The 21,431-nt window shown below is 41.8% G+C and overlaps 3 protein-coding genes across 4 annotated transcripts; 1 reads left to right on the top strand and 2 right to left on the bottom strand.

Annotated features, from left to right (window-relative positions):
• Positions 1 to 1,152: 1,152 nt before the first annotated feature.
• On the bottom strand, positions 1,153 to 3,423 carry LOC131332938 (uncharacterized). Its single transcript, XM_058367246.1, has 2 exons — positions 2,202 to 3,423; positions 1,153 to 2,063 (listed from the first exon to the last, which is right to left on the bottom strand). The coding sequence occupies exons 1-2, from the start codon at positions 3,421 to 3,423 to the stop codon at positions 1,153 to 1,155; spliced, it is 2,133 nt and encodes a 710-aa protein (XP_058223229.1).
• A 21-nt stretch (positions 3,424 to 3,444) lies between these two features.
• Positions 3,445 to 4,614, bottom strand: LOC131332939 (uncharacterized). The gene has a single exon (XM_058367247.1). It carries the CDS (start codon positions 4,612 to 4,614, stop codon positions 3,445 to 3,447), a length of 1,170 nt encoding a protein of 389 aa, XP_058223230.1.
• A 10,012-nt stretch (positions 4,615 to 14,626) lies between these two features.
• On the top strand, positions 14,627 to 17,628 carry LOC131334681 (uncharacterized). 2 transcript variants are annotated; one of them, XM_058369835.1, is made up of 3 exons: positions 14,681 to 14,768; positions 14,868 to 14,932; positions 16,737 to 17,628. In XM_058369835.1, the coding sequence occupies exon 3, from the start codon at positions 16,739 to 16,741 to the stop codon at positions 17,081 to 17,083; it is 345 nt and encodes a 114-aa protein (XP_058225818.1). In that variant the 5' UTR covers positions 14,681 to 14,768; positions 14,868 to 14,932; positions 16,737 to 16,738; the 3' UTR covers positions 17,084 to 17,628. The 2 variants fall into 2 exon arrangements, with proteins under 2 accessions (XP_058225819.1, XP_058225818.1); XM_058369836.1 differs by lacking the exon at positions 14,868 to 14,932 and having other exon boundaries at positions 14,627 to 14,768.
• The last annotated feature ends 3,803 nt before the right edge of the window (positions 17,629 to 21,431 follow it).

Below are 21,431 nucleotides of genomic sequence, written 5' to 3' on the forward strand. Positions count from 1 at the left end.
CCATCCATCTCAGCAAGCTTGTAGACACCATGCCCGATCTTCTCAACCACTCGGTAAGGTCCTTCATAGGGATCTTTCAGTTTGGTCAACTTTGACGCTTCGGTAACCATCCTAAGGACTAAGTCCCCGACGCTAAACGGACAAGCACGAACATTGCGGTTGTAGCCCCGGGCAACTTCTTGCTCGTCAACTTTGACGCTTCGGTAACCATCCTAAGGACTAAGTCCCCGACGCTAAACGGACGAGCACGAACATTGCGGTTGTAGCCCCGGGCAACTTCTTGCTGGTACGCGGCATGCCGAAGGTTAACATTGTCACGAAGTTCTTCGGCGAGATCTAACTCGGTACCCATAAGCGCATTGTTGTCCACAGGGTCAAAATTCTCCGTGCGGGCTGTAGGGATCATAGTAGATAAAGGGAGGACAGCCTCCATACCGTAGGCCATAGCAAATGGAGTACGGCCGGTGGACCGCCGAGGGGTTGTTCGATAGGCCCATAAGACGTGTGGAAGCTCTTCCACTCACTTACCGAGCTTCCGATCCAGACGGCGCTTCAGCCCCCAAGTGATTGTCTTGTTTGATGCTTCGGCTTGTCCATTACCTTGAAGATAGGCCACCGAGGAATTATGGATGGTGATGTGGTGCTTCACATAAAAAGCTTTGAGGGCGGACGCAACAAATTGAGAACCATTGTCAGAAAGAATGGCATACGGTACGCCGAACCTCGAGATGATGTGCTTCCAAATAAAGCATTCCACATCGCCTGCGGTCGTTTTGATCATGGGGAAGCTTCAACCCACTTGGTGAACAAATCCGTGGCTGTGAGCATATACTCAAATCCCACAGGTGCCTTCGGCATCTTGCCAACTATGTCAAAAGCCCAAACCGCAAACGGCCACGGACTAGTGATCATTTTAAGGGGGAAGGCAGGCTGGTGGATGAGAGATGCTTACTGTTGGCACCGAACACAGGTCTTCACGTATTCTTCGGACTGCTTGACCATCTTCGGCCACCAATAGCCTTGCGTCAAAGCACGCTGTGCAAGGGACCGTCCTCCTGAATGAGCCCCACAACTTCCCGAATGGAGTTCCTCCAAGACGGCCTGCACAAGGTCGTCATGGACGACGTGCAGATCGGGTCCAGTGAAGGTTCGTCAGTAAAGGTTGTCATTTGGGTTCAAGAAAAAGTTGGCCGCTCGGCAGCGGAGTTTGTATGCTTCGCGTTTGCTCGTCGGTAGCACTTGGTTCTTCAGGTAAGCAACCACAGGATCCAGCTGGCTTGGGCCGAGGGTGATGGCCATGACCTGTTCACACGGCTTTTCGAAGCTCGGTTTGGGGACCTCGTCAAAGGTGATGGTGCGACTGCCCGAGGTCTTGTAGACTGAAGCAAGACCTGCAAGGGCGTCAGCATGTGCGTTATGCTCCCGAGCAATCCATTCCACTTCTACGCGTCCAAATCTTCCGAACAAAGCCAAGACGTGGCTTACGTAAGCATTCATACGTTGATCTTTGGCTTGATAATCATCGTTTAAATGCCCCACAATGAGCTGAGAGTCACAGAAGACATGAACCGAATCTGCATCCAGCCGAAGAGCAAGTTGGAGGCCTGCAATCAGAGCTTCATATTCCGTCTCGTTGTTCATCGCCGTGTACCCAATCGAAACCACGCTTTCATGAACAGTCCCACTTGGTGACACAAGGACGATGCCTGCACCAACTCCGTGAACATTAGAAGCTCCATCGACGATCAGTCGCCAAGCGTCGCCGGAGAAGAGCTTCCATTGTCGTTTGGGTTTCTTTCGTCCGAGGGAGTACCGAGCACGGAGTGGTTCTGCAGGACGGCTGGACGGCCCTTCCAAAACCTCTTCTTCCTGAATCCGAGCTTCTTCAGCGGCAGTGGCCAAGGCATTGGCCTCGTCTTGTAAGCCAGGAGTGAGTTCGGCAAAGAAGTCGGCCAAGACCTGCCCTTTGATAGCTGTCCGAGGCTTAAATTGGATGTCGAAGTTGGCCAAGTCTTGAGAGAACTTCAGGATCTGGCTCGATGTGTCCGTCTTCCGAAGAACAGCTTTGAGAGGAAACTCAGTGAGGACCACAATCCTATGGGATTCAAAGTAAGGCAAGAGGCTCGTTTTAGCAGAAACGAGAGCCAATGCCAACTTTTCCATAGGCAGATACCTCGTCTGAGAGTCCGTCATCGTTTTACTGGAATAGAAGATCAGTTGATGCTCCATCCCCTCTTTCCGAACAAGAACCGCGCTCGTTGCATGGTCGGAAACAGCAAGGTAAAGATACAGATCTTCATCGGGTAGGGGCTTGACGAGCAAAGGAGCGTGAGACAGGTATTGCTTTAAAGACTTCAAAGCCTGCTTGCATTCTTCGGTCCATACGAATCTGCATCGGCTGGTGGGGATCGCTCCGAAAAATGGACGGCAAAGGTCTCCCGAACGTCGGATGAATCGGTTCAAGGCAGCCACCATCCCTGTAAGTCGTTGTACTTCTTTGATAGAAGCGGGAGCTCGGAGATTTTGTACAGCCAGGATTTGCGCTGGATCAGCCTCGATCCCTCGGTGGCTGACCAAGTAACCAAGAAATTTTCTCGAGCTTACGCCAAACGCACATTTTTCGGCATTAAGACGAAGCTTTCGTTGTTTCAAAACAGCAAAGACTTCTCCTAAGTCCTGAAGGTGGTCCCGAGCGAACCTGCTTCTGCAAACCAGATCATCGATATAAGCTTCTACTTTTTTGCCGAGCATTCCAGGGAACATCTTTGTGATGGAGCGTTGGAAGGTCGCACCAGCATTCTTCAGGCCGAACGGCACGACCTTGTAAGTGGCCCGAGGAGAAATAAAGGCCGTCTTCTCCTGATCTTCCGGGTCCAAAGCTATTTGGTGATAGCCCCGATACGCATCCATAAAGCTCAAGCGTTCGCATCCCGCTGTTGCATCTACCATTTGCTCGATCCGAGGAAGGGGAAATCGATCCATAGGACAGGCATCATTGAGGTTCGTGTAATCAACGCATACCCTTAATTTCCCATTTTTCTTCGGGACAACCACTGGATTGGCGAGCCAGGTGGGATATAGCACTTCCCGAATGATACCAGCTTCCAACAGTTGATTCACTTCGGCTATTACAACTTCGGTATGAGCGGCCGATGAGCGTCGGACTTTTTGCACCACCGGCCGTCTATTCGGATCGACATTTAATGAATGCATTGCAAACGATGGATCCACGCTTGGCATGTCTTGTGGAGTCCAAGCAAAAACTTTTATGTTCCGTATCAAAAAGTCATACATCTCCTTACGCTCGGTTACGCTCAATGAACTCCCAATCAGAAAGTATCTTACTTCACCCCCAGGAATGGAAAAACGTATTAGCTCCTCAGCTGACCTTTGTTCGGCCGGCACTCCAATATCCTCAATCATTGGAGTGGGAGTGGCGGCCACTCATTGTACTTCCATACAGCTCTGTTTGTTCGTTACAGTGCTGATGTAGCATTTCTTCGATTGGATTTGGTCTCCTCGTAGGCTCTCCTGACGCCCATTCCATCCAATAAATTTGACCACCTGGTGATAGGTAGAGGCGACTGCCCTCATTTCATGCAACCAGGTTCGGCCGAGTATGACGTTGTATGGACTCGGAGAAGCGACCACCACGAATTCAATTTGGAGAACACGTGATCCCGCCCGCACAGGAAGAGTGATCAAGCCGAGCGGCCAAACCGGGGCTCCAGTGAAGCTAACAAGTGGAGTTGATGCTGTCCGAAGCTGAGCGGGAGATAATCCAAGGCTCAGGAATGTTGAGTAAAACATCACGTTCGCCGAGCTTCCTTGGTCTATCAATACTCGTTGTACGGTTGATTTTTCAATAGCAATAGTAACGACGAGGGCGTCCGTATGAGGGACTTGAACACCTTTCAAGTCGTCGGACGAAAAGGTCATAGCACAGTCGATGCTCGGATCCTCCCACTTTCGCTTGCCCGAAGCGCCAATGTTGCAAACGGATAAAGTGGAGACGGCTCTGTCAATTTCTGAGCGAAGCTCGGCCGCCCTTCCTTCGGAAACCAATCCTTGTATTACGCTTACAAGATTGCCGATAAGAGGAGGAGGTGGTGGAAGTGGATTTCGCCGAACGTCGATCCACTGATTCAGGTGCCCAACCGCTGCAAGCTCTTCTAGATACCGTTTGAAAGGCGGGCATTGCGTGGTGTAGTGGCCGCGCTCCTTGTGGTACGTGCACATCCCTGGTTCGCTACTGACGGTGCCCAAGAGTACCGTTGGCCAAACAAAGAATGGCAATTTGCCAATGATGTTGAGGAGTTTATAGATAGGTTCGGTGAATACAGTATGCTCGGCAACGTACTCGTCTGGCCGTGGCTCCCTCTTCGTTTGTGGCCACGACTGCAGCTGAGGGTGCTGCGAAGGTCGACCTTTGTTGCTCGGCTTGTTGGTTGCTTGGCCTAAGCCGCCCCGGTCTCTTTGTCCCTGGCGGACGTTTGATACTTGTTTCTTCGCCCCTGTTGTCTTGGTAGGTTCGGGAACCTTTGAAGTATTCCGCTCGGCCATGGCTTCTTCGTGGACGCAATCCTTCTTGATTATGGCCATGAGCTCTCCCATTGTTTTTGGCGGATTACGTGAGAGATCACGGAACATTGCCGAGGTTGGATCCAACCCGTTCATAAATAAAAGATTCGGCCGCGACGCCCTGATCACAGTCGGGGATGAGATTATAGACTTCCCAATAACGCTCGGTATACAGCCATAGAGTCTCTCCTGCCGCTCTTCGCATGTTCACCAGCATCGATAGTGTCTTCGGTTGTATATTACTGGTGACAAAGCGTTTGCTAAACTCTAATTCTAGCTCGTTGAAGCAAGAAATTGATTTAGGTTTTAATTGATTGTACCACAGCATAATTGGCTCGCTGAGAGTGAGCGGGAAGATCTTGCACATAAGGGCGTCAGAGAAGTTATGGAGGCTCATGGTTTGTCTGAAGCGACAAACGAACGCGACTGCGTCCTCCTTCGCCTCGTAGCGTTTTAGCTTCGGCATGACGAACCTGTCTGGTGGCCACTCCTGTTGAATAGCATCCACGAAGGGGGAAGCCTTTGCCTTCCCGAGCTTCGAATTATCTTCAGCTGGGATCAGCGGGACAATAGGGAGGGGAGTGACAGTATGCGGCTCTGGAGCCTTTCTTCTCTCCCGCCGATGGTGCCGATGATGCTCCTTGTTTTCCTTCGGTTGCCGAATGGCTAAGACCGGAGGTGCACACGCCTCTCCTCTCGAACTTGTCAAAGGAGCGTGCCGAGGCTGAAGAGCGGGGTCGACGGGTTGATACATGGTTGGCAAGCCTGTGAACTGATCGTACAAGATAATCGTATTATCGTGCTTCGAACGGTTTCCTCGGCTTTCGGTTCGGTGGCGACTGCCAGAGTTTGCCGAGTGCCTCCAGTCGTGGCGTTCGGAATCGTGTCTCGATCGAACCGAATATTCCCGGTTGCTGCTGCTGCGTGCGTGCCGAGGTGGATCGTTTAAATCCACGGGCCTCTTCCCACTTCTTGGACTCATTTGTCGTTCAGAATGATATCGCGTTCGGGCGGACGCGCCTCTTCTGTTAGTTCCAGCTGTTGAGCCCGTGGCCGAGGATCGGGTACTCTCGGCACGAATAATGCTCGTCAGCCGAGGTTGTGGAGCGCCTTGGTCAAGACACTCAAAGACAGTCCGTCGCTCGGGAACGGTGAGTTCGGCTGTTTGGGATGGGCGAGACGGTCTGCCCCGTTTGCGGGATTTCTTTGATCGGCTGGGCTCAGCTGGATGCTCATGTGCAGGGGTTACAGTCACCCCTCCGTCTCGCTCCTCTAGCCGTTGTTACAGCATGGTAATAACCGTTGCCTGACGTTTTTGTTTGGCTAAGGCGATATCCAACTCGGTAGGTGGAAAAGAGAGTTGGCGGGCCACGGATGGAATCGTCCTAGCCGCTTGACGGGGTTCGAGGTTGATAGATCCATAACCCTCGAGCCCCAGAGTGAAATTCTCCGGTCCCGGAGGTGAGAGGCGTTGGGCCATTTGTTCAACTCAAACACGAGGAGCAGACTGTTTGACCTGAAGATCATTTCAAGCCCTCAACTGATGTTAGGAACACAAAGAACACCCCAGAACTTTAAGTCAATAAACTCTCCCCAGCGGAGTCGCCAATTGTGGGGCGTGATTTCTTCGTGAACCTTCCTGTGTAGCCGCTTCAGTGTATGGAGCTGTGAATGCTAACGCCAGTCTTGATGTACCTACAGAACTGGAGGGGGTTGTTCCTCCGGGAAGAAGCTCCGACGTACAAGTCAGTGGGTGGAGAAGAGAAGAAGAAGTTTTAGTAAAAAATATGCTGATGGAGAGAAGAATACTGTCGTTCCCGGATCCAGAGTTTTTTCTTTGTGGTGTTGCTCCTCTATTTATAGGCAAAGGGGATGGAGTGTTGAGCAAGTTGGTCATACTTTCCACGTGTTACGTTCTGCTCGGTTGGCACCTTGTAGCAGGGCCATTTAATGAACACCACTTTCCTAGTCTTTCAGAGCCACATGGGTTGATGTCAGAAAGGTCACATCGTTCAGAGATGTCACTTCGAATATCAGAAAAGACAGCTTACTTATCAGTAGATATTTATGGAAGGTTCCACAATCGTCTGTGCTCGGCGGGACCCACTTCCGCCATAAGAAATTATCCGAGCGTTTGGTGTCCCTACCGAAGAAAAACCTAGCCGAACAAGCGGATGTTCTTACCCGTGCGCTTGGTGAGACCCCGAGCGAACTCAAGTGTCGTATGTTCGGATACAACTTATAACGTTCGGTGAAGTACTCGTGGTTCCGTCTATCCTTCGGATAACTATTGGCTTATTTGGCCGAAGCCCAAACTTATTTACAGGTGAACTGAGATAGCTTAGATGATGGGTCAAACTCGTGTGAACCTTCATTCCCCCTTTCTGGACCTTGTGACCCTTCGGATATTTCGGCCCCCTACATCATTTTCCTTCGTTCCTTCAAAATATCTGCCATCAATATGTTAACTCACACTCTTCAATCAGCTCAAATAGGATCCAGCTGCAGTCAATTACAGAAAATCGTGTGGAGTTCAATCTGAACCGTTCATATTGACAATTAATAGTTCAGATCTATTGAATATTCTTACCGGTAAGAATAAAAAATAAATCTGGACCATTAAAAATACTATTCGACAATTGCGATCATTTGAACTGCAACCTGGACCGCAGACAAGCCATTTCCCTCAAATAAAAGGAAAATGTTGGGTTCAGTTTGGTGTTATTGCCACTAGAGTGTAACATACGTCTATGTGATGAAAGTGGATGTAATTGAAAGCAGATTTGACCTCAATTTAACATAAATGGTCTAGTAGATAAGTCCAGTAGAGACTACGTTCCAGTTTACTTTTCTTTGTAAATGTTTTTTTTTTAATTTTTAAACTTAAATATAATATAAATGAAAAATAATTTTTAAATTTTTTTGCACCGAATAAAAAATCTCAATGAGATCTATCAAACAAAATCCATATTGGTAGAAAAATTATTTGCATAAACACATAATTTTTGAGTTTAAAAATACATTTTTTTCAAAAAAATACTTTTTTCCACGGTCCGAAACACCCCCTTGCTATTTTTCTTACCCTTTGTAATGAAGTACAGTACAGTAGTACTATTTGAAAGTCAACTTCGTCATTCTCCATTGAGATAATAGGTCATAGGAACCTTCACCTCCACGTAACAATAAAGAACCAGCAGGCAGTCCAGCCCCACTGGGCCATCTCGAAGGAGAATAAAGTTTAGGTAAATTATCGAAGTTTTTTTTTTTTTTTCAGTACTATTTGAAAGTCAACTTCGTCATTCTCCATTGAGATAATAGGTCATAGGAACCTTCACCTCCACGTAACAATAAAGAACCAGCAGGCAGTCCAGCCCCACTGGGCCATCTCGAAGGAGAATAAAGTTTAGGTAAATTATCGAAGTTTTTTTTTTTTTTTCAGTCACACTTTATACTTCAGCGGCAACTAGCGGAGTGTTAGTATGCTAGTTAACAAGAGGTTCGGAGGCTGTTCATAGCCCCGAATCCCAAACCCGCCCCTTGTGGGACTCAGACTCAGGCCTCCGGTGGATGACATATAGAAACTTTATATCCTTCACAAAATCAATTGGTAATGAATGAAGAAGTTCCATATGTTTAGTGGCGGAGCCAGGATCAGGATCACGGGAGGGCCAGCTTAATAGACATATTTTTTTTATACATTACATTTGTATATTGAAATAATTCTAGTCAAATGAAATTAAATACCAATCATTTTATTTTTTCTATAGGCTATTTTAGCTATCACATACTTATTTTTTATTTGTGAAAGAAATTGAGAAATAAGAATGTAAAATAACCGATTTTTATCAAATTAAACCAAAATTACTAAGATTATAAGTAGCTATACACGAATAATATTCAAAATCAGGTATATATATAATAAAAATTTTAAAACTCGAACGCTCGGAGACTCAGAGCCGGGGGGCTAGGGCCCGCAACATAGTTCCACCCTTGCATATGTTATTAAGTGATCACTTATTCCGCTCTCAACCAATGTGGGAACTCTATTTCCTTAACAGAGACAACCAAATTATCAAAGTTGAAGTTACTACTATTTGTTATAGAAATACGTCATCCATCATCCTAGTTTTCCCCCTCTTCATTGTGATTAATTATCGTCGCAAGTTTGTTATTAGAGTGAGTCGCAGAAAGTGACATTGAGTAATTAAATTTATTGGGGAGGCCCAACAATTCATCCCTACGCACCTGCGATTAAAATCCATGACCTATGATACCACTTGTCGAACAGTTTGTCGATCTCTCCTAAAACTGAAAGAATATACTACGAGAAGATAGGGCAAACTCAAGCAGTTACCTACGGTGTACTTTTCTCCTTTGTCCCAAGCTTGGAAGTTCGTGCGCCTTGTTCTCTTCTCTTCTCAAAAAGAATTTTTCAAAAAATTCTCCCTAGATTCCCTCTACTTTCACTATTTTTCTCTTTATCTCTCTCCACTTATTACCTCTACTATTTTTCAAAAACTTTTCAAAACACAATACAAACACAGCAAAACGGCAAAATTATTTGTAGCTGTTGTCCACACTAAAAGGGGGCCGGTGTCGGCTCTTGATCCTATGATAGATCGGGTCATAATTTATTATGTTTCGTTTTGTTAGGATTCTTATTTTTTTATTTTGTAGTATTTATTTTTCGTTTTACGAAATAAATTATTTTCTCATAATATATTATTTTTAATTCAATAAATACGTACTTATTTCTTTTAGCGGAACGGGACCTAAAGGCAAGGCCAGAAAGAGTTATATTCTTCGTCTATAACAGTCAAAGATAGAAAATTATTATATATAGTACTTCTTCTGTCCCTTTTTTAAGTGTTATATTTCGTAATTTCAATTTATTAAAAAAACATCATCATTATACCTTTCATATTAATTTTTACCTCAACTTTCTCTCTTTATCCTCTATGAAAATATCATCATTACATTTTTACTCACTAACTTTTTAAAATGAAATTTACTTTTTAGGGGTAAAATGAAAAATTCACCAATTTTTACCCACTAACTTTATAAAATGGACACTTATTAAGGGACAACACAAAATAGAATACTGGAGTCTAAAAAAGAGACCGAGGGAATAATGTAGACACATATAACATGACTACTTCTCCTATAGTGATTTGCACAAGACTCTTCTGTGTTTATATTAATTTATTTGAATCTGTCAGTTGATTCACTACTTTCTTAATTTTCTTTTTTACACATACTCTAAAGGATCGATACTACCCAGGCTACAGTACGTTTACAACTATAAATAAAAAATAAAAATAAAAAGGACCGAGGGGAAATCAAATGCTGGTGATTCTAGGACTAGAGAAACTCAGAAACTGATCAAATTTGGCAGTGCAAGATTAGATGGTGAAGGGTAGAAGAAAAGACTTCTTGTGTTTGGCATTGGCTCCTTTTACAAGAGAGAATGATGCTCACGAATTGTCTCACCAATTGATTGTCAAGACATCTCAGTAGTAAGTGTAGTCATACAATGTAGTAAGTATAGCCATATATAGCATAATAAGTGTTGCCTTTGTAAATGATATGTAAACTCTGTTTTTATGGTAGGTAATAATGCCATTGTAAAATCATTTCGTTTTTAGCAAATTCACCTTACTTTTATGTGTAATTTTGATCTAACAATTATGATTTTAAATATTTTTTAACAATCCAAGGATCCATTCTGGAATGGGAGCATGGCAGAAATTTTAAAGGGAGAGAGAGAGAGAGAGAGAGAGACTTCAGTCACAAGGTACGCCATGCATCATCAATTACAGAACCACTGAACCACCACATGCACAGGCACAGCTCCTTCGCCTTTGAATCAATTAAACTTGCGCTCAACAACACGCAACCTCCAACCCTGCATTCTTCTTAAACTGTTCTGACTGATCTGCCCCCCACTCCCCACGGGCCCCCCTCTCTGTCTCTCTCTCTCTCTCTCTCTCTCTCTCTCTCTCTCTCTCTCTCTCTCTCCCCTTTGAGGAGGGATAATAGGCAGGGGGTGAGACCCAAGGCAGATATGGATTCTCTATCTTTAGCAGTAAAGAGACCTTTGCTTGCTATTTCAGCTCACCTCCTCCTCCACCCCCCCTTGATTTACGGTGGGAGTTTTCGTATATGTCTCACAGAACCAAGACACGCATGTCTGAATTCTGATGTCATCTGGATCATTTTACCCATCACATCTCACAGACCAATATTGCTATGCATGCTGTGTTGGGCCTCCCTAGCAACTCAGAGTTATGCGTGCTGTTTGGTTTTTCAATTCCCCCCTTTTCTCCTCTCCTTATTTGGGCAAACATCATTGCCTGGCAGTGCTGTAAGCAAAGAGTAGACATCACAACGGAAGCCCGAAAGGTTAGTCAGGTTGGCTAATGGGTTTGTTTCTTACAGAATTAACTAACATTGATTATTGAGGTCGGGCCGAAAAAGAGTAATTTCATATGAATCTCATATTTTTTGTGTCGGGCTGCTTTTTTACCGTCTCTCCTAAAATTAATTGGTAGTAGGAAGGGTTTCAATTAAGTCTATAATTATAGCATTCGACATCTCACCCACAAATTTGTTTTTAGAGCCGTCGCAAGAAAAGTCGCATTATGTAACCAAATATATGGGGGTACTCCGGGCCAACACTCGGCATGGATGATTTGTCTTTTGTACCGAAACAAGGAGGAGATCAGTCAAAATGGGCGTAAGCTAACCCAAACACGCCTGACCAGAAAAGAGATTGCAGCAGAAAATGATTATGTTAACTGACGTCGAAATAGGGTGAACAAACGGGGCTCGTTTATTTATCCGAAAATATGAATGAAGAATGTATAGATTTCATGATGTGTAGATAGAATATGATGAGTAAAACGCCCCATACACTCCTATTTATTTTAGTTGGGCCTGTCAGTACATACATTTTTATGTGTTTTCTCAGGCAAACTGCAAATTCAATAAAATTTCTTGGTGTACCTTTATCAAATTTTTTAATAAAATGTCCTTTTGTCAATAAAAAAAAACTGCAAATTCAATATATAAATCAAATGACAATGCAGTCACTCCAACACTATCTTAATGGAAAAAGCTATAAGGACCGATCGGCCGAACCGATAATCTACCGATTATGTGTACTGTGGGCCCTTCTGTACTCTTTCCGTCTCTTGCAAAACTGGCACCAGTAAACTTTCAATATTTTTGAAAATAATGGGGTCCATGCCTTTACCCACTAGGGCCACTACACCTCCTTTATCTTCGAACTCCTTTTTTTCTCTCTCTCTCTCACACTCAGGTTCTGAGTTTACGAAGTCCAAAATCCCTCTCTCTCCCAAAACCACCACCATGGATGCCCACCCCCACACCAACTCCACCAATGCCCGCGCCCACGCCCACCCCCACCCCCACCCCCCGCCCACCTCTGACTAAACTTGTTTTCTCTCTCTTCTTCCCAACACTCTTCTCCTCCTACTTACTTCTTAAGCAAAACCTAGAACATTAGCTTCTCTCTCTCTCTCTCCCACAAGTAAAACGATGCTTCTTCTAGGTAACGAGGACCCAAAACTAAACTTATTTGGCTTCAGTATTGAAGATGCAAGTAATTCCTCCCCTCTGCCTATTCCATAGCCTCTGAATTTGCATCAATAAACTTGAAATCATTATTCAAGATGCAAGTGAACACCAATGCCAATCGAACTTCTCCCCAAACGTAGGGAAATTTTAAATAGTTGGAAGGAAGTAAAAAGAGGGTGCAATTCAAATTAAGTTGCTCATGAAATTTCCTTACTCCAAATTAATCTTATCCTTCAAAAAATTTTGTTATTCAATTACGAATCCAGACCTCTCAACATTGGCTCCAAAAAGAGCAAGAACAGAGGCTTACTGTTGATTTGGGTTTCTTGATAGAGGCTTGATAGACCCAAAATTCTCTTCAAAACAGAGCAAAAAGAAAGATGTTTATGTCTTTGATACTTTTGATTTGGGGACAGGTGATTTGTGTTTATTGATAGAGGCTTGACAGAGCATCTGTGACTGCGTTGCCAGCGAAGAGAAAGATGTAGAGCTGCTTTTGGCGATGATGGCGTAGCGGCTGATGCAGTATGTAGAGAGAGATGGTTCTTATAGTGGGACGACGACAATGGTGGCAGTCGGACTCAGTGTCGTGGGCGCAGAGCGTTGGTGGTTTTGGCGTGCAGGTGGGCGTCCATGGTGGAGAGAAAAGAATTAGTGAATAGAGAGAGAGAGAGAGAGCAGTTTTTGGTAAAGGTCGCGTGTGCCCTAAAGGTGTAGGCCCCACATTTCAAAAATTTCAGAAGTTTTGGTTAACAAGAGAGAGGAGCTAGAGAATGGCCCACAGTCCACGTCAATCGGTATAAAAGCGGTACATCTGATCTGTCCCAATAGTAGGACTCTATCTTAATAGGAGAGGATATGAAATCTGTTCCCAAGGATACGAATTAGCTCACTCAAATATCGGTAAGGATTTGATCGATTTTTTTCTCAATTCGCAGACAGAAAATTGAGCAAGGAAATCGGTCAAGATCTTACTGATATCCGATTAGCTGATTTTTGAAACCATCTATAGAAAAAAAAATTAAATAAATTAAATGGTTTTGATCATTTATGTGCGATTTTAAAATAAGTTCCACACAATTTAGTGTGCATTTAGCGTATACCAAATGATGTACCTAGAGTCGGACTCAACCCCCCTCCCCCCTCTCTCTCTCTCCTTTTTGTGTGTGCGTTTCTACTGAGGGAGGGAGAGGCAGGGCAAGTCCCAATGGGATTCTCTTTCTTTGCTTTCTATTTCATCTCACCTCCTCAGTCCTTCACCCCCGACGATTTATGGTGGGATTTTGATGTCTCAGCAACCATCACATTTCTGAACCAAGACATTGGTGTGTTGGCATCCTGACTGAGATTTCTCTCTCTCTGTTTTGGGAAATGTGAACGAATTTCTCTATTTCCAATTATGATTATTGAGGTGGTGTTCCAACTAGCCTTCCTTTTGAAAAAGTTTTTTTTTTTCAATTTTCAAACTCAAATATAATGAAAATGAAAAATAATTTTTTGATTTTTCTTGCACCGTATAAAATATCTCAATGAAATTTATCAAACAAAATCAATATTGGTAGGAAAATTATTTACATAAATATATAATTTTTGAGCTTGAAATTTCCTTTTTTTTTCCAAAGCCTTCTTTTTTTGAAGTTGGAACACCCCCTGAACCATAGATTGGAACCACAAAAAAGGACTACAAAATTTCATACCAAGATTGAGTTCCGCTTAACTTTCGTAACTTTCGTGAAGTTTTGTCCTCATTTAAAAAATTCGCATTTTTTAATTTTGCGGCTAACTTTTATAGATTATTGATTTGTCTCGACGAGAGGAATCGAGAAAGATTTTTTTTTTTACTTTTACCACAATATTTTCGAAGATATCTACTTTTAAGCTTAAAAAAGGGCAAAAAGTGGCACTTTTTAGCTGAAAATGGATATGTTCGAAAAAAAATTTTATGATTCTCCTCGTCGAGGCGAATTAGTAATCCACGTAAGTTTGGCGCAAAACTTAACAAACGCAAAAAAAAAAAAAAATTGAAAAAGAAAAAAAAATCACTTTTTTCTTCGTAGAACTCCACTTGAACAAGATGATACTCCCTCCGTCCCTAAATGTTTGGCACTTTCATGCTTTTTATTGTTCCATATAATTTGTCCATTTTGAAAAGTCAAAAGCAAAATATGGTAAACTTCCCATGTTATCCTTTTCTTTTGGGCACAAAATTTCAAATTCAAATTTTCAAGTATTTTTCAAAGTACACTAGAAGGATAAGATTGGACACTTAATTTTTGTACAATACAATAATATTTCTTCTTTAAAAGTTAGAACTTCCAAAAGTGCCAAACATTTAGGGACGGAGGGACCCGGTTCCCCGATCCCGGATTTTATGCTTTGGGCGGACCATCTCTTCCAGCCGTTTGATTTGATCCAACGGCCACGAAAAGAAAAGGGCAACACGCGGGTTAAATGAGGGGTTGGGTCGGGTATAATTATCTCGCGGGTCACGGGTCAAGCACAAACGGATCCCTTTCCCTTTCTTTTCGTTTCACGCTGAAACACAGAGAGAGAAACGTCGACGACGAAGAAGAACCCTAAGGAACAAGGTATATATATATATCTCTCTCTCTAATCTCTCGATTTACCAAATTTACCTTAACCCTCTTTTGCCCTAACCCCTTCCATTTCACGTGCTCACAACTCAGAGAGAAGAGAGTCAGGCGGACACGAAGAAGAAGAAGAATAAGATCGAAAATCACCACACCACGAGGTCTCTCTCTCTCTCTCTCTCTCTCTCTCTCTCTCTCTCTCTCTCTCTCTGTTTGAACATGAAAGCCCTGGAATCTCCATCTTGAAACCCCCATAAATTTCTGGGTTCAAAAAATTGGGGAAAGTGCAGATTCAACCAATTTTTTGAACCCAATTTAATTTCCTGCAAAAGACTCTTCACATTTCAACCAATTTAATTTCCAATTTAGGTGTGTCCGGCATTTTTCCTGCGAGTGTCGTGTTGGTGCCTGACTTGTGTTGGACATGGGTACACGAGGCCGGTAAACTTGTATGTGCCCAAATTTAACCTTTGAGACCATAGGTCCATGAGAACTTGAAATTGGTTTGGTAAATGTTTCGACCTTGAACAATGCAGGACAACCTAAAGGTATTTTGAATCGCTCTTGACTAATCCTCACATTGAACCATAGAAGTCGTGAATCGTGATAGTTAATGTCTCAAATTCTCGGACGGTAGCAGCATTTCAGACTCCTATGACTTGAATTCAATATTCTAAAAATTGCTAGGCACTAGTCAGGCGGAAAAAGGGCGCCTAGGCGGAGACTAGTCGGCCTAGGCTGCCGACTTTTAGAACACGGGACTTGATATCATTTCATGAAGAGTTAATGTCTTCCTAAGCCATCAATGCCCTACCACTTTCTTCTGTAGGAGTTCATAGCCAAAGATGTGGTGAATAATTTTCCTATTCCATTAGTATTAGTTTGGATTTGAGGTCCATTACTCAAGAAGAGGTCATTGTAGTGGTAAGAAAGATTGCTAGGGTTAATGTTTATAATCTCATGGGTCAGTGTAAAGGGCAAGGGTTCGCTTAGTTTGGTTCCCTTGAAGGATGACTTGATTTTGTTCCACATTTTGAGAATTGACAATTTGACATTGTTATGTATGGGTCTGGCATCAAGATAGACCATCATTAATCAAAGATCGCATCTCCATCTGAGTTCTTGGTGATACCTAGACTAACCTCGTGAGGTTTACACATTACTTGTATCTCTGGTTAGTGGTGACTACCTTGTGTGGGGGCAGGAGCGCTTGGCTGGGTGGCGTACATTACTACATTCCCACCTGGAGACAGAGCATTTCAGCTTATATATCTCATAAATTAAGCTGAACCTGCATTTCAGCTTATATATCTCATAAATTAAGTTGAACCTGCATGCTTGACAATCACTTCAATAGTATCTGCACTTATTTTCTTTTCCCACCATGGTTTACTTCCAACTTCTGTTTAATAAATGCACTTCATGTTGAACAGTGTCCTTGCATTTATTTTATGTACGGGACGACATGGAAATGGGAAGTGAGCAGTAGGGCATATTTGTTGCCTTTTTCTATGAATGAACCTCAATTATTAGATGAAAGAAATTTTTTGGGGGGCGGCAAAATGAATGTTGGACAGGCTTGTAGCCTCGTAGGAGAAGACAGTGTGACCTTCAATATAATGTCATGGGATCCATCCACTGAGGCTTTGAACTGAAGTTTATTTCCTCTTCTCCTAGATTAGGAAGCATGCCCAATTGCATTATATTCCCCACAAATTAATCATATTAGCTTGGTTGCTCAAGGCACGGTGTCTGTACGAGGTTAATATTCTCATCACCATATTGTAGTATATGAATTTACATAATTGGAAAGGAAAGCCATTTAATTGATGTTTCTTCGCTGATCCCAACTTAGATGAACAAAAATCCATTTCTGATGCTCTCCAGATGATTAAGTGTGTATGCTTTGAGCTATTAAAATTGTACATGCATTATTGTATGATTGATGTTTAATTTGTGAAACAGAAATGGTTATTCTTCCGCCAGTCCGACCAGAAAAACTTGCGAAATTTCTCAAACCATATCTGCTGAAGATGCATTTTACAAACAAGTATGTGATGGCCCAAGTAATCCACTCGCCAACTGCTACGGTAGCCTCTGCTGCAAGCTCGCAGGAGAAGGCGTTACGTCCAAGCATGGAATCTACTAGGGACGTCGCTGCTGCAGCAAAGATAGGCAAGATTCTAGGAGAGCGCCTGATGGTCAAGGATATCCCTGCCGTTTCTGTTGTATTAAAGAGAGATCAGAAGTACCATGGTAAGGTGAAAGCTGTGATTGATTCCTTGAGAGAAGCAGGTATCAAACTGATATAATCCCAACCCTTTGTTGAATATGGTTGTGGCACTGTCTTTTCCTTGTACCAATATGAAGGGTATGAAGTGGATTGCATCTTGTTTGATGCTTTCTGGATTTTTTTTTTTCTGCCCGATTCTTGCAGTGACTATGGAATGTTTGGTTCTCTATGTCTAAGGTTGGAGAATTTGCTCTAATAATTTATTTGTGGCAAAGTAGATTATGAGGAAATAACTGGGGTTGCATCAGTAGCGCGACGGTGGTGGTCTGGGATTGAAGTCGTTTGGCAGTTGTTAAACAGACTGTATTTTTATTTTTATTTTTTTGGGGTCGGTAACGGGACAGTTTTGATAATGCAAGTACAAAATCAGCCTGAAATTCTTGAGCCAGATATTAAGCTGGCCCAAGGTAAGCATGGTTCCGATTGCCTATTATTGAATCATGAAAACGTGCTCTCAATGGAGGTGAAAGTATGTGACTGGAATCACTTGACGCCACTCACTTGTAACATTTCATAAGGATATGTGTTAGTAATTTTAATTGTATTCTACATCTTTGATCCCCAGATATGTTTGTCTCTTCACATTGCATTGTTCTTTTTTTCATTCATTGTTAAATGAGCCATTCAAATTTGCTCCGCCCACTACTGAAAAATGCTGTCTCCCACTACCTCAAAATGCTTGTCTACGCCCTCCACGTGCTCAGACAATATTGATCCAACTTGTGTTCTATGCCTCGCCACAACATTGGCAATGGATTTTTTTTTTTTCCTTCTTGAAATTGGATATTCGGGTTAACTTGAGTGCACCTCAACTAGTTTTGGCTCTGAAGTTAATGACCAGGCATTCTTCTAGTGGCGTGGCCCCTAGGTTTGGAATATTTTGTCTTTATGAGATTTGAACATAAGACCTCATGAATGGCGAACACTTGTTACTTTCTCATGTGTTCACTTGGTCAATTCCCGTGGGGTTAACATTGACGAGGTTAAGCCATGCCTAGTTTTTGCCACGAGAGATTCTGGGGGTGAGGATGGGAATGCATATGTTATAGAGAACCAACTTGAACCGGTAAGGCCTCTGTGAGAGTTATTTATTTCTGAAATTCTTCTTTGATGTCAAAAATAAATGTAAATGAATAAAAATGAATTTGAATTCCATATATATATTATCTAGGATCAGAGATTTCCTCCAACCCAGGGGAACTAGAGGGGGACCTAAAACCGATAATGCAATGCTAACGAAGAATAGAGATTCTTCAGTGTTCCTGGGGCACTGTCACATAGTGTTTCAAGCTTTTTCACCACCGCACATGGTCATAGTACTTATACCATTAGTATTGGACTCCACATTATAAATATTTTACAAAAAACACTTATGACCATGATGAGATTGTTCAAGAAGCAAATGTCAAAAAAATTCGAGAGATGAGGCATAACCAAATAATTTCGAACCGCAATTTAATTTTTTTTCTCTCTTTTCAAATTTGCAGAATGTTTTCTCACCCCTGAAAAACCAGAATAATGTTATGTTATTATTTTGCTTATCACAAAGTCATATTGCAATTGAATTTTTTAACCCTCGCTTGCATCTTTTTGCAAAACATCAAACTATATTACCGTTGCAAAAAGAAAAAAAATACCAAACAAGGGTTTTTTTTTTTTAATTTAATCATCAAAACAAGAAAAATGCATAAAAATCTCTGATGAACAATCCTCAGAAAGCACTTGCCCAAAGCTGATGAGGCAGGACCCATTTAGTGAAAACTTGAGCTGGCAAACTGATGTATAAATTTGAAAAAAATCCACTTGATGTAACACCAAAAATCTTCATAACAAACAATTAAAACACAGAGATGAACTATTTCATAGAAGGGGTGTGTACTTTCCACCTTTACAAGGATATGCAACTGGTCATCACTTTTCACTATATCCAAATCTGCTGCCTTTCTTTGTTCCATAGGTAATCTCTTAATTGAAAGGAAGATATTAAGCTTCAACTCATTGTTTAGTTATGCAATATCTAGCTTTCATTCGAAATTATCAATAACACCCTCAAGTCTCTCGCACGTGCGGAGTTAGAGTCCAATTTAATTTGGGTAACTGAGCATCTACAACAGAAAATGCCAAAGTTGAGGTGAATAAGTTAACAGTCACTTTTGGCATCAACTCTCAATCCAACCCATATACCTTCACTTATGCCAAAGCTAACGTGGTTTTGACACCACCTACCCACTTGCCAATTTTGACAACCCGTAGCTCCTATGCTTTGACACCACCTACCCACCTTCCTTCACGCATGCCAAACCGTTTGAAGTATAAAACTTGTCGTTTAAGTTAAGCCTTCAAAAAAATTTGGCATCTCCAATTTGAAGTCAAGTGTTGGAGATGCTAGCAAGTCCAATGATTTTTGCCAAAGGATATGAGATATTGCCATTTTTGGCAATGGCAATGAATAGTGACACTTTGTTATAAAAATGGTGGAATTGTTGATGAAAGGGTGTAATGACATATTTTTTTCCTGCAAAATTCACTTTTTATATCATTTTCAACTAAATTCCATCAACTAACATTCTCTAACTTTCATTATTCATCTACCATTTCTTATTCTATAGGATCGCAAATAAAGAGCATATACTTAATTATGAGAGCCCTAAGGACAAAAAGTAATCATGACCCTTTCGAATAATATGATCATAAATATATGATCTTTTTTTTTTAAACGGATTGAAAATTAGAACACTTAGGCCCCATTCCAGAAACCTTCTTAAAAAATAAGCAGCTTATTTCACATTTTCAAATTCAAAAATAATGTAAATGAAAAATAATTTTTTAATTTTTTTTGCATCATATAAAAGATCTCAATGAGATATTTCAAACAAAATTCATATTGCATATTTTTAGATTTCAACAAGCCTATAATTTTTAAGCTTGAAATTACCTTCGTAAAAAATAAGGACTTTTTTTTCCGTTCAGAAATGGGACCTTAATTTTTTCGAATGTTTATATATAAAAAATAATACTCCCTCCGTCCCTTTTTAAGTGTCCTGCTTCGTAACTCCAACTCATTAAAAAGACATAATCATTACACCTTTCACATCAACTTTTTCCTCCACTTTCCCTACTTACCTATCATCATTGCACTTTTACTCACTAACTTTTCAAAATAAAATCTACTTTTAGGGACAAAATAGACAATACACCAACTTTTACCCCTCTAACTTTACAAAATGGACACTTATTAAGGGACAGCCCAAAATGGTATACTGGACACAAAAAAAGGGACAGAGGGAGTATTGTTAAAAAATTTGAGTGCTCTAATTTTTAATTTTTTGAACCAGTGAAAAGATCTTATTTTTTGATCAATTTATCCTAAAGGGTCATAATTAATGTTCGTCTCGGAGGCTCTCATAATCAAGTTTTTGCTATATACGGGATTTCAAATAAACAAAGATTTTCTAAGTATCAGTTTAAAGGGTTTTGTGTGATGTGTCTAAAGTTTATTCGCTCTCTGCCCTCTCTGCACAAGGCAGTGGCCTCGCAGAAATCTCCAGGGGATAAAGGTTTTTGTGTGATGTGTCTAAAAGCTTATTCGCTCTCTGCCCTCTCTGCACAAGGCAGTGGCCTCGCAGAAATCTCCAGGGGATAAAGCTGGGTTGCCCTTGAGTGAGATGGCCTGTTCTTATTGGGTTGAAGGAAATTGGCTTGTACACAAAGGGTAGGTGTACAACTCCATCGAAAAAAGGCTTGTTGCAACAAGCAATTAATCAATGATTGTTTTGTTGACGTTGCCACCAGGCCGTCCGACGTCTTTGGTAGACGCTTCCTTACGAACAGCCCATCTCTCTCGCTCTCTCTCTCTCTCTAAACGGAGTCATTTGCAATACTTGCGCTCAAAAAATGCTCTTTAAAGTCAATTCGATTTAACTCGTTTTACAAGTTCGTGGAAAAATTATGTTAAAGAATTAGAAGAAGGGTCTAGAAGGGTGGTTACGAAAAAAATCATGGAGTTACTGTATCTCATAATTAATTATGAAAACAGCAGCACCAATGTCAAAATATCCCCCAGGATTCGAGTCATTTTTCAAAGTTTAGTTGTCTTTTAGCTTGATATGAAAGAAATTTTTTGTCAAATCGTGATTGGTGTCCAACTTTAGGCTAAGTTCCCGGAGAGTTTTTTGAGATTTTTGACTTTTAGATTTTATCTTGGATATTTCAAAAAATATATAGGTAAAAGTCATATTAATTTTTTTACTTCTTCGATCTGTCTTAATGAGACGAATCAATAATACACAAAAATTAAGTACAAAACTAATAAACTAAGTTCCCTGAGAGTTTTTTTGAGATTTTTGACTTTTAGGCTTTATCTTGGA

The sequence above is a fragment of the Rhododendron vialii genome, chromosome 7a (assembly GCF_030253575.1).
Source record: "Rhododendron vialii isolate Sample 1 chromosome 7a, ASM3025357v1".
Classification (NCBI taxonomy): domain Eukaryota; kingdom Viridiplantae; phylum Streptophyta; class Magnoliopsida; order Ericales; family Ericaceae; genus Rhododendron; species Rhododendron vialii.